Here is a 16179-nt window from a genome sequence, read left to right on the forward strand (position 1 = left end):
AAAAGGGGAGGGAAGGAGACATTGAAATGAGAATGAGAAGGGGAATAGATTTTTATTTTAGGATTGTGCCAAATAGATGCATATATTTGGGTGTTGTGGGGAATTTTACATTTTTTATGTACTTCCTGCCAAACTCTCCTGGAATGTATTGGAATTGGATTCATCATATTGTGGTTCTTTTGTTTTATCATTTCAGCAAACGTTTCAGTGGGCTTAAAAGGAAAGGTATGGTCCTGCTCAATCAGGATCCAGTCCAAATCACAAGGTGTTCCACCCCAACGGTTTGAAAGTTTTGCCATTTAAAAAGAAATACTTGCATATGTTTGGTTTGTTAATTCCATCTGCTCAAAGTGAAATCACCTGGTGAGGTGGGTGGTCGCAAAGAAAACCTGCACCCTCTTGGCCCTTTCTGGAATCAGTTTGAGAACTCTGATCTAGGTGATCATCTAGTACTTGATTAAAATCTGCTCCTAAAACAATTTGGCCATCCATGCTACCCAGCATTTTGTTGACTTCATGGAAGAAAGCTGGGTTTCCATTGTTTAGGGCGTATACATTTCACAATACAACTTTGGCTCCATTAATTTGAGCTTTCACACCAAAGATGCATCTGCCAGAGTCTTTGAAATAATAAAATTGAGCCTTCTGTTAACTATGAAAACAACTCCTCATCTCTTACTGGATACAGAATTATGAAACACCTTTCCTACTCAATCATATTTCATTTTCAAGGGCTTCATCTTCATTACTGAATGTGTTTCTTGGATAAACGCAACATCTGTACTTTTAGCTTTAAGATAAGTATCTTGTTCCTTTTGGCCGTAGTACTACAACCATTGCTATTCCGTGATACTATATTGATGCACCTGCTACCCCTTGATGTTACAAAAGTCAAATTTGCCCATCTCTGGTTGTAAAGCCATACCATTCCCTAGTTCAATGTAGGGGATCAGTGCCGTAATAAACACAGAAACAGGACAAAACCTCACATCAATCATAAAAATAACCTCAACTCAAATAGCATGGTCCTTAAAAAGAACATGACGCCATAATCAGCTCTCCCTCAGCTCTCCCCATTTTGGCCAGTGTGGGTCCTACGGACGGTTACCGCCACTCACTTCATCCACTGCCTGGTTGTGACTTCCCTTGTAAATCCACGTCCCCGTTGTATCCTTCAAGACCAAGTTCCAGTCTCCATCACGTGTGCATCAGTCAGTCAATCAGGCATCTCCCTCCGTGGTTGTAATATTTTTCTGGTCAAAGCGTTCAGCCTTTTTCAAGTGGGTGAAGCTCCATCTCCATCTCTTCTCCTTCCATGGGAATAGCAGGATGTGCTAATGTGTGTTTCACTTGGTGCTGCCACAACGTTTTCATAATCGGGGAGAACTGCCTCCGGTGGTTGGTATGCTCCTTGGTCAGATCTTTGCAGATCAAGAGTACAGTCCTTCCATTGTAGTCCCCTTTCTTCCTTCACTGCTGTAAGAACTTTCTACCGAGGTGTGTAACAGAAATTTCACCAGTATCATATGTGATGGTTGCCATCAGGTTGTGGTCCTCCGCTTCATCTTCCTCCAGTTTTAAGTCATCCCGCAGTATCTTCCTGACAGTCATTCCTCACTTCTTTGCCTTCTTTCAGTCCAATCAATCTAATGTTTTTCCATCTGCTTCGATTTTCCTGCTCTTCAACCTGGTTCCAGAGTTGCTCCACTCACTGTGTTAGCCGCTTGTTTTCATAAGCCTCATTGGCAGTGCTATCCTCCACATCAGCAATGTGACTTTCAGCCTCTTCCATTCATGTCTGGAGGGCACTCGCTGTGTTTTTCAGCTCCACTGTGTCCGACTTTATTATTGGCACCTCAGTTGCCACTTGATTTAAAACAGTCCCAATTTCCGTCATTTCTGAAAAGGCGTCTTCGATGTTTTTCTGACTTGCCTCTGGCCTGGTAGGGTGGCAGTAGTTTTCAGACGGGTCTGCACACTTTGTTTCAATTGAGTCATCATCAAGTCCAGACTTATTTTATTCTGCTACAGCGATGACTAGGTGAAAGCACTAACTACTGGTAAAAGCCACAAGATACTTGCGGAGAGTTATTATAGTTTAATTGTAAATACCCGAAAGTGTGTCTAAGGTGCTGCCTTTTTCCAGGTACCCCTCACTTGATGCCAACCAGATTTGAAAATTAATCCAGTCCAGGTTAAACTTTCATTAAAGACAGAATTATTAAAGGGGTCCTATAGTGCAAAACTAGCAATACTGCTATATTAATTTTAGGTCATATCACCACCCCTAATAAATGAACAGTGAAAGAGTTCTCCTGCTCAAGACACAGTACTGATTGGCTAAAGGGCAAGTCGATCACAATGACAGCTGGTTGCAGCAGTATTGATGGCGGTACAGGTGAGTTCAGATAAACAGCATACAGTAAAGGCCAGAAATGCAAAAAGAAGTTAAAGTAGCGAAGTATTACCTTGTCGTAGTAGGATCCAGTATCTCCAGGCAACACCTCTTTGGAAGCAGCTGAACGATAAACCATCCCTGGTCCTCCTCTGCCTCCCTTTCGCATCTCTCCATTATAATCATTCATGCCTGTGACTCTCTTTTCCACATCAATCTTCTTCTCCTGAAGAGGTCCTGGAGCAAGATCAATGCTTTGGCCACTGGGATCATCATTCTGTGCAGCAGAAAGGACACAGTTACAGTCACAGTAATAATAGTAATAAAAAAAAAGAATCAACACCTGCTAAAATTCTCAAACTATGGTTACCTAAAATAATAAAAGGTACATACTGCCACCAAGCCTGACAGTTCATCCAAAACACATGCTGACCTCTGCAACTAGGGATGCACCAATTCACATTTTTTCATTTCTGATCCGGATACCTGAATTTGGATATCTGCCAATACCAGAACTCTGTTTGCTTTAATATTATTATCATCATTACTGCTGATTTTCTATGAGGATATTTTGTATCCCTAGTTATACGAGGGCTGTCAATAAAGTATAGGTCCTTTTTATTTTTTTCAAAAACTATATGGATTTCATTCATATGTTTTTACGTCAGACATGCTTGAACCCTCGTGCACATGCGTGAGTTTTTCCACGCCTGTCGGTGACGTCATTCGCCTGTGAGCACTCCTTGTGGGAGGAGTCGTCCAGCCCCTCGTCGGAATTCCTTTGTCTGAGAAGTTGCTGAGAGACTGGCGCTTTGTTTGATCAAAATTTTTTCTAAACCTGTGAGACACATCGAAGTGGACACTGTTCGAAAAATTAAGCTGGTTTTCTGTGAAAATTTTAACGGCTGATGAGATTTTGAGGTGATACTGTCGCTTTAAGGACTTCCCACGGTGCGAGATGTCGCGCAGCAGTCCCAGGCGCCGTCGTCAGCCTGTTTCAAGCTGAAAACCTCCACATTTCAGGCTCTATTGATCCAGGACGTCGTGAGAGAACAGAAGTTTCAGAAGAAGTCGGTTTCAGCATTTTATCCGGATATTCCACTGTTAAAGGAGATTTTTAGACGTGCGGACGGGTCCGCGCGTCGGGACGCAGCCGGCATGGTGCGGCGGCACAGGAAAAACACCTCCGTGTCGATAACCATTTGTAAAATCCAGGCGGCTTTTGATGGCTTTCAGTGGAGTGAGTATATGAGAAATTGTTTAACAGCTGGACATGTTCCAACTTGTCCTTAAGGCTTCCAACAGAGGTGTTTTTCCTGTGGCGGAGTGTCGCGGCGGCTGCCAGCCGACGCTGCAATCCGCCCGCACGTCTTTCATTAAAAAAATCTCCTTTAACAGTGGAATATCCGGATAAAATGCTGAAACCGACTTCTTCTGAAACTTCTCTGTTCTCTCACGACGTCCTGGATCAATAGAGCCTGAAATGTGGAGGTTTTCAGCTTGAAACAGGCTGACGACGGCGCCTGGGAGCGCTGCGTGACGTCCCGCTGTGTTGGAAGTCCTTAAAGCGACAGTATCACCTCAAAATCTCATCAGCCGTTAAAATTTTCACCGAAAACAAGCTTAATTTTTCGAACCGTGTCCACTTCGATGTGTCTCACAGGTTTAGAAAAAATTTTGATCAAACAAAGCGCCAGTCTCTCAGCAACTTCTCAGACAAAGGAATTCCGACAAGCGGCTGGACGACTCCTCCCACAAGGAGTGCTCACAGGCGAATGACGTCACCGACAGGCGTGGAAAAACTCACGCATGCGCACGAGGGTTTAAGCATGTCTGACGTAAAAACATATGAATGAAATCCATATAGTTTTTGAAAAAAATAAAAAGGACCTATACTTTATTGACAGACCTCGTATAGCTTCATGATAAAGTGGTGTAAGAGGATTTTCTTACAAAGAACACCTGAAAGTTTAGCTATAATTTGCCAGAAGGTAGATCATAGATGCTGCAAGCCTAGATTTGATGTTTTGGTGAAAGAATCAAGTACTTTTTTTTTTTTTTTTAATTGTTGGGTCAGTGGCTGAACTTTCATCTCTTGAATACCAAATGGCACACCCACCCGAGCACATGTACCATTTCAAAGATGGAGTGCATTTCCACATTTCCAAAATGCAACAAGAAATTACCAAAAATAAATAAATATACTTAATTTACTCATATTTGGAGTCAGTTTGGGTAAATCCCTTCCTGCCGGTCCGGCTCTTTTTGTCTATCTGGTCTTGGCAAAAAAAAAAAAAACCCTCGTGCTCTTTAATGTGATGCTTTCTCAAATGTTTGTTTAAGCTTATGCCTCTCGGTACAACGGCTTTGCAGTGTTTCAGCGGACATGTCAGCGACAGTACTCCTTAATGTTCGCCTGCTAGCTGGCTGTAAACTGCATAAGAGACCTCCTGAACACCATCTCATTACTCTACATCTCATTGAGACACACCTCCATCAGACACACCCCCCCCCCCAGCAGAGCAGCCACAGCATATATCCAGAAGGCTGTATCGAAAATTTCCGATCCGTGAATTACGTTGGTATTGGAACCCAACCCAGACAATTGATCGGATCGGCCGGATTCCTATGTACAACACCAAGATTCATGAGAACTAGTTAAGCAGTTTGACTAATCGTGTAATACTTACTTTGAAGTATAGTAGCATTTTAAAAACAACTTGTTTTGTCTTACCAATAGCCCCATGTTGGAGAACTGCCTGTTGATTGGGCTGAGCCACGAATCTCCTCCTCCAGCCTTCACTGAACCCTGAAAAGCACAAAGACAACACAAAGGAATAATTTCACAAAGTCTGGCTTAGCTTTATCTCACATTTTCTTCGTGTACCTAAATTTAGATGCCCACGCAATCACGTCTTCACATTCCTTAACATTCTGCATGCATTCAAACTGTCTGCAGGATAAAGGTTTGCAGAACAGCACGTTTATGATTACTTAGATTAACTCAATTCATGGATGTGTGCGGTATCAAAAAAAAAAAAAAAAACCTGATGAAAATTCTACCCTTCTAAGTCTCCAAAAACCTGAACTAAGGTTAACTGTTTTTCCACAACAGGGGGTTAGATCCCAACTACTGTAGCATTGGGGGTCAAAGTTCTAGCACCAAACCAGGACTAACTCTTGTTTTAAAACCCACATTCAAAAACACCTTAAGACAAATGTGGAGCAGAGTTTTAGGGTGCAACAAGGAGACAGTGCATCATTTTGTGCTGTTCTACTAATCACACAGACAGCTGCACCAATATCACAGCTTTTACAGTTTAGTGTTAATCTGACACATGAATACAGTTTACCTCTATGATCAATTATGAGCTATGAAACAATGAGTAATCTTCGGCCTCAGAGAGATGGAAAGCCACTTTTTGCCTCCTGAATCTGAAGCAAAAGTAGATTCTCGGCCGGGCTATACTTCAATGTCCCCAACATTGTGGTTAAATGTAGTTTTCTGTCTGTAATTAAGATCAATGCTGTGTTTTGTTGGTGAAAACTAACAGCAGTGCTGCAAGGAAAGCAGTCCGTCTTTCGGTCACTGCAGTTTAACAGTAAGTGCTCCACACCCAGAGATGAAAGTGGTGAGAAAGGAAAAAAGGTGAAACCCAAAATTATTTGGGGGGGCATGCCACCCTGCCCCGCCCATTTCCCCCAGAAAATTTGAAATTTGTCAATTCCAGCAGCTCTGAGATGCAATCTGAGGTTATTCCAGACAATAAATTACAATGAGTGCAGCACCCATTTTGGTGAGAAAACCCCACTTATCCTTATTTAAAAATCAGTCCTTTAGTAGCATTCTGCTTACAGTTAGCCTGCCTGTACTGTCAGTTCACAATTTGCCTGACTGACTTGGTCTGCACTGATATCTGCAATAAACAAAACAAAATAACTGAGAAGTTGCACTAGCTTAATTAGCACATTAACTTGAACTACAATTAACAGTTAACAAGTCAGTTAGCATGTTAAAACACCAGACAGACACTGCTATACAAACAACATTATCTTATATTGGCAATGAAATTACACAGCCCAACTGCATATCAAAAGAACAAATTAACAATCATTAACGGACCATTACAACCCACCTTTATCACAAACACAATCAATGTAAAATGGAACGAGAATGCTGCCAACAGGTCAATATTATAATCCAGAGGACCCCTTAGCTGCCCAACATGGTGCCTGATTTTAAAAATTTCAGCACTGAATGGTTGTGGCAGGACAACACTGATCTCAAAAATGACCCAGGTGACCAGCAAAAAAGCGGAAATCTGCCATAAAGTGGAGATTTTACATCCCTGCACCCCTTTAAACCAGAGTCCGCAAGAAACACTAGCCTTAGAAGAGACAACAACATCCCTGGTAAATCTGACTCTTGGACTTGGTTGCTGTGATAGAAATGCATTCCCTTTAGATCAGAACTCTTCCCTGCAGTGGAAACAGTATCTACTGATGGTCTCTACCAGGGACACACCTTGTTGCTGGGTTTCTTCCCGGTGTGGCTCTGTCCCCAGCCCCCATTGCTTCCCTGACCCCAAGACGAGCCGCTTCCTTGTGAGCCAGTACTGTTCCACATGCCGCCTCCTTCGTCCTCCTCCTCCCAGCTCGAGTGACGAGACGCTGCCACAGAGGTCTCTTTGTCCCCCCAGCCATCTTGCATAGACTTTGAACCTGTAGCAGCCACAGTTAACCCTGCTATTACATTGTGGAAATACCATTACGACTAAAAATTCATACCGATTTTTGTCTTTAATTAGTGGGCTATAAAACATACAACTTAGCTATTTCCATCCAAGCAGCAGATTTGATTTAGGTTTTCCTTAAATTTCTAACCAGATCTGATGGGGTTGGGGGAAGGGTTTCCCCAACTTGAAGTATTCCCTCCAGCATCATCAAGGTCTCCCCACCCAGTTGGGGCATCGCTGGGCTTCCCCCAGGCTGCAGTGCCATTATCTACCGTAGGGCTTGTGGGAGATGTAGTACCCCAACGTGACGGACCTGCAGAGACAGATTGACCCCACAAGTAACAGTGTCAAAAGCTTGAGGAATCCCTGTGTACATAACAACAAAGATATGCAGGCTGTTAATTGAGCTGACAAATGTACAAATAGAAGACTGAACAAAAACTGGACCAATTACCAAAGAATAATTCAATGCAAAAATTTAAAGAAATTCATACAAACTACAACAACTTTTATCTGAGAAGTAACTGATTTGCTGAGACAAAAAGCAGATCGAGTGCAACAAATTCCACCTGTTCAAAATCAAAAACAAGCAACCGATTAGCGCACTGTCAAACTGCAACTAACTAAAGCTACAGAAGACTGCATGTGTGAAGGAAAGACTGACTCAAAGTGCTGCAGATGCACTGAAATGATTCACATCCAAAGTAATGGATATTTGTCTGTATTTTGCCTTGGTGTTAAAATATTTCTGGCCTAGTGGGGGTTCTCACTGGCCTGGGGGCCTGCCAGTCCAATAATACCGTAGGGGAAACAGAATTCACTTACAAAGAAAAAACATCCAAGAAAACCATTTGGGGCCAAACTTTTTTTTTTGCCTCAAGTATCAAAGATGACCTGTGTGACGCTGGTGCCCCCCCCCCCCCCCCCCCCCCCCCCGGGTTCAAAATATTAAAATAGCACTGTTCTTCGTTTATGCGATAAAAGTTTTCATTTGTGCTGTCAACACTGAGTAATTCAAAAATAAATGTGACCCGTGATGTCATGCAAGCCTCCCCCAACCCCACACGTCCAAATCTCTCCAAACTGGTCTCTATCGGTTGTGCTGTTCAAATAAACATTTGTGCTTTTATGGTTTCACCTGTTCACACCTTAGGCCTATTTTTTTAAATGCATGATGTAAATCTGCGTGAAGTTAGCTTCCACTGTCATTCAAAACATTAAAATCGCACTGCTGATGCAGGTTACTTCCCCAGCCAAGGCTGGTACCCATTTACAGCTGGGTGAATGAATGTTTACAAAAAAAAACACTTTACCATGTGGTTTATCCACTTTACCTGGATTTGGCTTGCCTCTACTGGTGGTTGGCTCTCACTGTGGTATTGTATCACTTCCTGTTCCGGAGCACAGCGGTGTTTTGCTGTATCTGTTAGCTGTTTAATCTGCGCAGTTAGATTGATCTAGTTAACTAGATAACGATTTGTTTCACAGTGTAATCTTCACGTGCCTTAACTAAAGCACTCCCTCTGCTGAATCACCTCTAAATTATTTACACATTATTCACTGTGTGTTTTTAGGAATCCGCTAGCTTAGCGCAGCTACTAGCTCTTAGCCGGTTTAGCATGGCGGCTTCTCCTGTCTCTCCTGCACTTTTCTGCGCTGGGTGTGAAATGTTTAGTTATTCCTCGGCCTCCTTTAGCAGTAATGGTACTTGTAATAAGTGTAGCTTATTCGTAGCTTTGGAGGCCAGGCTGGGCGAATTGGAGACTCGGCTCCGCACCGTGGAAAATTCTACAGCTAGCCAGGCCCCTGTAGTCGGTGCGGACCAAGGTAGCTTAGCCGCCGTTAGTTTCCCTCTGGCAGATCCCGAGCAGCCGGGAAAGCAGGCCGACTGGGTGACTGTGAGGAGGAAGCGTAGTTCTAAACAGAAGCCCTGTGTACACCGCCAACCCGTTCACATTTCTAACCGTTTTTCCCCACTCGACGACACACCCGCCGAGGATCAAACTCTGGTTATTGGCGACTCTGTTTTGAGACACCAGCAACCATAGTCAATTGTCTTCCGGGGGCCAGAGCAGGCGACATTGAAGGAAATTTGAAACTGCTGGCTAAGGCTAAGCGTAAATTTGGTAAGATTGTAATTCACGTCGGCAGTAATGACACCCGGTTACGCCAATCGGAGGTCACTAAAATTAACATTTAATCGGTGTGTAACTTTGCAAAAACAATGTCGGACTCTGTAGTTTTCTCTGGGCCCCTCCCCAATAGGACCGGGAGTGACATGTTTAGCCGCATGTTCTCCTTGAATTGCTGGCTGTCTGAGTGGTGTCCAAAAAATGAGGTGGGCTTCATAGATAATTGGCAAAGCTTCTGGGGAAAACCTGGTCTTGTTAGGAGAGACGGCATCCATCCCACTTTGGATGGAGCAGCTCTCATTTCTAGAAATCTGGCCAATTTTCTTAAATCCTCCAAACCGTGACTATCCAGGGTTGGGACCAGGAAGCAGAGTTGTAGTCTTACACACCTCTCTGCAGCTTCTCTCCCCCTGCCACCCCCTCATTACCCCATCCCCGTAGACACGGTGCCTGCTCCCAGACCACCAATAACCAGCAAAATCTATTTAAGCATAAAAAGTCAAAAAGAAAAAATAATATAGCACCTTCAACTGCACCACAGACTAAAACAGTTAAATGTGGTCTATTAAACATTAGGTCTCTCTCTTCTAAGTCCCTGTTAGTAAATGATATAATAATTGATCAAAATATTGATTTATTCTGCCTTACAGAAACCTGGTTACAGCAGGATGAATATGTTAGTTTATATGAGTCAACACTCCCGAGTCACACTAACTGCCAGAATGCTCGTAGCACGGGCCGAGGCGGAGGATTAGCAGCAATCTTCCATTCCAGCTTATTAATTAATCAAAAACCCAGACAGAGCTTTAATTAATTTGAAAGCTTGACTCTTAGTCTTGTCCATCCAAATTGGAAGTCCCAAAAACCAGTTTTATTTGTTATTATCTATCGTCCACCTGGTCGTTACTGTGAGTTTCTCTGTGAATTTTCAGACCTTTTGTCTGACTTAGTGCTTAGCTCAGATAATTATAGTGGGCGATTTTAACATCCACACAGATGCTGAGAATGACAGCCTCAACACTGCATTTAATCTATTATTAGACTCAATTGGCTTTGCTCAAAATGTAAATGAGTCCACCCACCACTTTAATCATATCTTAGATCTTGTTCTGATTTATGGTATGGAAACTGAAGACTTAACAGTATTCCCTGAAAACTCCCTTCTGTCTGACCATTTCTTAATAACATTTACATTTACTCTGATGGACTACCCAGCAGTGGGGAAAAGGTTTCATTACACTAGAAGTCTTTCTGAAAGCGCTGTAACTAGGTTTATGGATATGATTCCTTCTTTATGTTCTCTAATGCCATATACCAACACAGTGCAGAGTAGCTACCTAAACTCTGTAAGTGAGATAGAATATCTCATCAATAGTTTTACATCCTCATTGAAGACAACTTTGGATGCTGTAGCTCCTCTGAAAAAGAGAGCTTTAAATCAGAAGTGCCTGACTCCGTGGTATAACTCACAAACTCGCAGCTTAAAGCAGATAACCCGTAAGTTGGAGAGGAAATGGCATCTCACTAATTTTGAAGATCTTCACTTAGCCTGGAAAAAGAGTCTGCTGCTCTATAAAAAAGCCCTCCGTAAAGCTAGGACATCTTACTACTCATCACTAATTGAAGAAAATAAGAACAACCCCAGGTTTCTTTTCAGCACTGTAGCCAGGCTGACAGAGTCAGAGCTCTATTGAGCCGAGTATTCCTTTAACTTTAACTAGTAATGACTTCATGACTTTCTTTGCTAATAAAATTTTAACCATTAGAGAAAAAAATTACTCATAACCATCCCAAAGACATATCGTTATCTTTGGCTGCTTTCAGTGATGCCGGTATTTGGTTAGACTCTTTCTCTCCGATTGTTCTGTCCGAGTTATTTTCATTAGTTACTTCCTCCAAACCATCAACATGTCTATTAGACCCCATTCCTACCAGACTGCTCAAGGAAGCCCTACCATTATTTAATGCTTCGATCTTAAATATGATCAATCTATCTTTATTAGTTGGCTATGTACCACAGGCTTTTAAGGTGGCAGTAATTAAACCATTACTTAAAAAGCCATCACTTGACCCAGCTATCTTAGCTAATTATAGGCCAATCTCCAACCTTCCTTTTCTCTCAAAAATTCTTGAAAGGGTAGTTGTAAAACAGCTAACTGATCATCTGCAGAGGAATGGTCTATTTGAAGAGTTTCAGTCAGGTTTTAGAATTCATCATAGTACAGAAACAGCATTAGTGAAGGTTACAAATGATCTTCTTATGGCCTCAGACAGTGGACTCATCTCTGTGCTTGTTCTGTTAGACCTCAGTGCTGCTTTTGATACTGTTGACCATAAAATTTTATTACAGAGATTAGAGCATGCCATAGGTATTAAAGGCACTGCGCTGCGGTGGTTTGAATCATATTTATCTAACAGATTACAATTTGTTCATGTAAATGGGGAATCTTCTTCGCAGACTAAGGTTAATTATGGCTTTCCACAAGGTTCTGTGCTAGGACCAATTTTATTCACTTTATACATGCTTCCCTTAGGCAGTATTATTAGACGGCATTGCTTAAATTTTCATTGTTACGCAGATGATACCCAGCTTTATCTATCCATGAAGCCAGAGGACACACACCAATTAGCTAAACTGCAGGATTGTCTTACAGACATAAAGACATGGATGACCTCTAATTTCCTGCTTTTAAACTCAGATAAAACTGAAGTTATTGTACTTGGCCCCACAAATCTTAGAAACATGGTGTCTAACCAGATCCTTACTCTGGATGGCATTACCCTGACCTCTAGTAATACTGTAAGAAATCTTGGAGTCATTTTTGATCAGGATATGTCATTCAATGCGCATATTAAACAAATATGTAGGACTGCTTTTTTGCATTTACGCAATATCTCTAAAATCAGAAAGGTCTTGTCTCAGAGTGATGCTGAAAAACTAATTCATGCATTTATTTCCTCTAGGCTGGACTATTGTAATTCATTATTATCAGGTTGTCCTAAAAGTTCCCTGAAACGCCTTCAGTTAATTCAAAATGCTGCAGCTAGAGTACTAACGGGGACTAGAAAGAGAGAGCATATCTCACCCATATTGGCCTCTCTTCATTGGCTTCCTGTTAATTCTAGAATAGAATTTAAAATTCTTTTTCTTACTTATAAGGTTTTGAATAATCAGGTCCCATCTTATCTTAGGGACCTCATAGTACCATATCACCCCAATAGAGCGCTTCGCTCTCAGACTGCAGGCTTACTTGTAGTTCCTAGGGTTTGTAAGAGTAGAATGGGAGGCAGAGCCTTCAGCTTTCAGGCTCCTCTCCTGTGGAACCAGCTCCCAATCCAGATCAGGGAGACAGACACCCTCTCTACGTTTAAGATTAGGCTTAAAACTTTCCTTTTTGCTAAAGCTTACAGTTAGGGCTGGATCAGGTGACCCTGAACCATCCCTTAGTTATGCTGCTATAGACTTAGACTGCTGGGGGGTTCCCACGATGCACTGAGTGTTTCTTTCTCCTTTTGCTCTGTATGCACCACTCTGCATTTAATCATTAGTGATTGATCTCTGCTGTCTTCCACAGCATGTCTTTTTCCTGGTTCTCTCCCTCAGCCCCAACCAGTCCCAGCAGAAGACTGCCCCTCCCTGAGCCTGGTTCTGCTGGAGGTTTCTTCCTGTTAAAGGGAGTTTTTCCTTCCCACTGTCGCCAAGTGCTTGCTCACAGGGGGTCGTTTTGACCGTTGGGGTTTTACGTAATTATTGTATGGCCTTGCCTTACAATATAAAGCGCCTTGGGGCAACTGTTTGTTGTGATTTGGCGCAATATAAATAAAATTGATTGATTTATGCAGAATGGCAAAGGTGCAGCTTTCTTCTGCCTTCATTTTGTCAGTTTCACAGACAGATGGGCAACAAAGCAACAACAAAGAAAAATAAAAGGGGGGGGGGGGTGTTTTACCCATTGCTGAAGACCTTGAAGGCCCATGCCCCGTGTTGAAGTCCCTGCTCCCTGCAGCCTGTCGGTTAGGCTGCTGCTGTAATGCAGGTCCTTGTGGCTGTGGCTGCTGCTGCTGTGGAACCTGACCATGCTGCTGCTGACCAGCGGGAGAGTTGTTCTTATCCCACAAATTGACTGGTTTGTAGTTATAATGGGTTGGGTCTCCCCATGCTGATGTTCCATCATCAATCTCATTTTTTCTGCTTATAGACTGTGGTGAAGGTTCTTCCCATCCACTTGGTTCAGATCCACTTGCACCTCCTGCAGGGTCACCAGGGATAATACCAGAGGTCCAGCCTGAGCTTTGGTTCAAATTCTGCGCTTGGGAGATGGGTTTCCTGCCCCCATCCCCTTGCATAGCCCCTTGGTCCAATGTTTGCTGCAGCTGCAGATTGCGGGGCTGTGATTGTTGCTGTTGCAGTTGTGCCTGTGGGCCTGTAATGGAACCCGACTGGCTGTTTGGCATCTGGTGCATTTTACTTCCCCCACTCCAACTTTGATGGGACTTGGACCCCATCCCCCCACCCACATTTCCTTCATCACCTGCTACTCCCGGACCCCAGGTTCTTCGAGGGGCACTCTCATCCCAGCTCCCCAACCACCCACGCTAGTATCCCCACCTGAGTTTCCTCCATTCTTCCTTTCATCCTCCCATCTTCCTCCTCTATTTGATTTAGATTCTTGCTCTCCCCAGTCCCTACCCATCCCAACTTTCTGTCCTGAACCCCATCCACTTCCTCTTCCCTCTCCTCCTATCTCTTTCCATTGTCCTGTTCCTTTATCCTCTTGACTTCCACCCCAGCCTCCACTCACTGGGTCACCAGGTTGACCAAGATCACTCCATCCTCCACCATTTCCTCCTTTAATGTCTTTCCATTCCCCATTTCCCCAACCTTTGGCCTCATGGGTTGCCCCTATTCCTACTCCACTCAAGGTAGAAACTTTTCCTTGCTGACGACCCTCCTGTAGTACCCCTGATCCTATACCTGGGCCTGTGGTGGTTGCTGGTCCAGCTTGTGATATTCCAACATTCCTCATGTTGGGGCCTGAAGGTGGTGCGGGCCTCCCTGATAGAGAGCTCCCGCTGCTGCTACTGTTGCTGCTGCTCTCCCAACCTTCTCCCGAGGACCCAGCAGAAGAAACCAGGGAAGGGTTGAGTCCTTGACCCACAGTGTCAGTGACCAGGGGTCTGAGCCCGCCAGAATACTGAGAAGATGAGCCAAGAGAAGGTGTGTGTTTTGATGCAAGTGATGATGATCCTCCTCTACTTTGTCCACCATGTTCGTCAACATCCCAAGCTGTGTTTTGTCGGATCTGTGTCTGGCCCCAACCAGTGTTGGAAAGAACTCGAGGATCCAGGTCAGGTCGGCTGAGCAGGCTCTGTAAGGCAGCTTCAGCATTGGGCGTTTGGCGGCGAGGACGACTCTGACTACTGTTTGGCGCACTCCCATTTCTGGAATTCCCACCACTGGATGAAGATCCTCCTCGGACACCCTGCCCTCCCCCCACCCCTCCCCACTCCCCTGTATCACTCTCACCCTTTTGATTGTCCCAAGCTCTGTTTGTAGCGGTGACTGTTGAAGACGACGAGGTGGCAGGGGGGATGCCAGCTGTGCTGGCTCCACTGCTGCTGCAGGCTCCAATTATTTCCTCTCTCTCTGGATTAGCGCCACCAATACCAGTGGAGTTTCCTCCCCAGTCACCAGCAGACACTCCTCTCTCCCCTCCAACTCCCGATGAACCCCACCCTCCCTGAGATGCCCCAGAGGTCTGACTACCGTTTCCCCCAGCAGTGCCCCAAGCATTAACCCCACTATTACAATCTGGATACCCCCAACCCGAGGTCCCATTATCTCCTTCACCAACTCCAAATCCCCCCGTACTACCTCCATTCCTTGAGGCACCCGTTTTGGAGTTAGCAGGGTGAGAAGGCTGGCCTCTCCATGAGGAGGTGACACTGTGGTCTCCCACATTCATCCCACCTCCTCCTATACCATGGTCCATCCCTCCACTAATCCCTTCCCCCCCTGCAATTTTTGGTCCTGCTGATTCACTGTCCCATTTTCCTCCTCCCATCTCTCTGTCTCTGGATTGCATTTGGTGAAGTTGGTGCTGATGGGCATTTGATTGATTCACAGATAAAGGTGGGTGTCCCCCAAGAACCCCAACTGCTGTACCTCCCAGGTTGATGGTAGCAGAGTTGTTGGCGGACAAAGACCCACCAGGGCCTGTGTGATGGAAGGCAGACGGCCCCCCTTCTGTTGCAGCACCAGGCTCATCCTGCTGCACCAGGGCAGGCCAGGCTGAAGGATTGGCATTTGGACTGAAATTGGCACCTGGAATTCCACTGCTGCCATTAAGGGGGCCGCTGGCATCATGGCTCCCTGGCACAGCGGAGGCTTTGGAAAGTGAGGAGGGTTGATGTAGCAGAGGCCCACCTGCAGATACTGCATTCCCTCCTCCAAGACGTCCCTGGGAGGCAGCCGTCCCCCACGCCACGCCACCGGATGACTGCATACATTCATTGGGCACAGAGAATGAGGAAGTGGGTGAAGATTGGTTGCCACAGGCACTAATGCTGTTGTTCACAGGCATTGTGTTGTTGCTGCTGCCTCCACCAGCCATGGGAAGAGAGACTCCACCCACATCGCTTCCAGCAATGCTCGGCCACTCCTCCAGGTCATTGCCATCCACAATCACCTTCTCCCTGCCCTGAGAAGAGGCCTGGCTGTTTGAGCTTGCCCCCCACATGGAATTTGCATAATTAGAAGTAGTAGTTGAAGCAGCAACTGATGATGAGGTGAGGACCAATGAGGAGGCAATCGCACCAGATTCTGAAAAGGAACAAAAATTTTTTAATTTGAGATACAGCTAAGATTCTTTATACATTATAAACAACAATCCCCCCCTGCCAATAATATAAATTA

The 16179-nt window shown here is 44.4% G+C and overlaps 1 protein-coding gene across 1 annotated transcript in view; it reads right to left on the minus strand.

The window, feature by feature from the left end:
• tnrc6b (trinucleotide repeat containing adaptor 6B) overlaps nucleotides 1–16179 on the minus strand; it is a 42804-nt gene that overhangs the window by 14821 nt on the left and 11804 nt on the right. Inside the window, 6 exon segments of the mRNA XM_034193998.1 lie at nucleotides 2469–2672; nucleotides 5130–5204; nucleotides 6921–7117; nucleotides 7280–7444; nucleotides 13214–13843; nucleotides 13846–16086. Of these exon segments, the coding sequence (XP_034049889.1) occupies nucleotides 2469–2672; nucleotides 5130–5204; nucleotides 6921–7117; nucleotides 7280–7444; nucleotides 13214–13843; nucleotides 13846–16086 (3512 nt within the window).

Source organism: Thalassophryne amazonica, chromosome 18 (assembly GCF_902500255.1).
Source record: "Thalassophryne amazonica chromosome 18, fThaAma1.1, whole genome shotgun sequence".
Taxonomy (NCBI): domain Eukaryota; kingdom Metazoa; phylum Chordata; class Actinopteri; order Batrachoidiformes; family Batrachoididae; genus Thalassophryne; species Thalassophryne amazonica.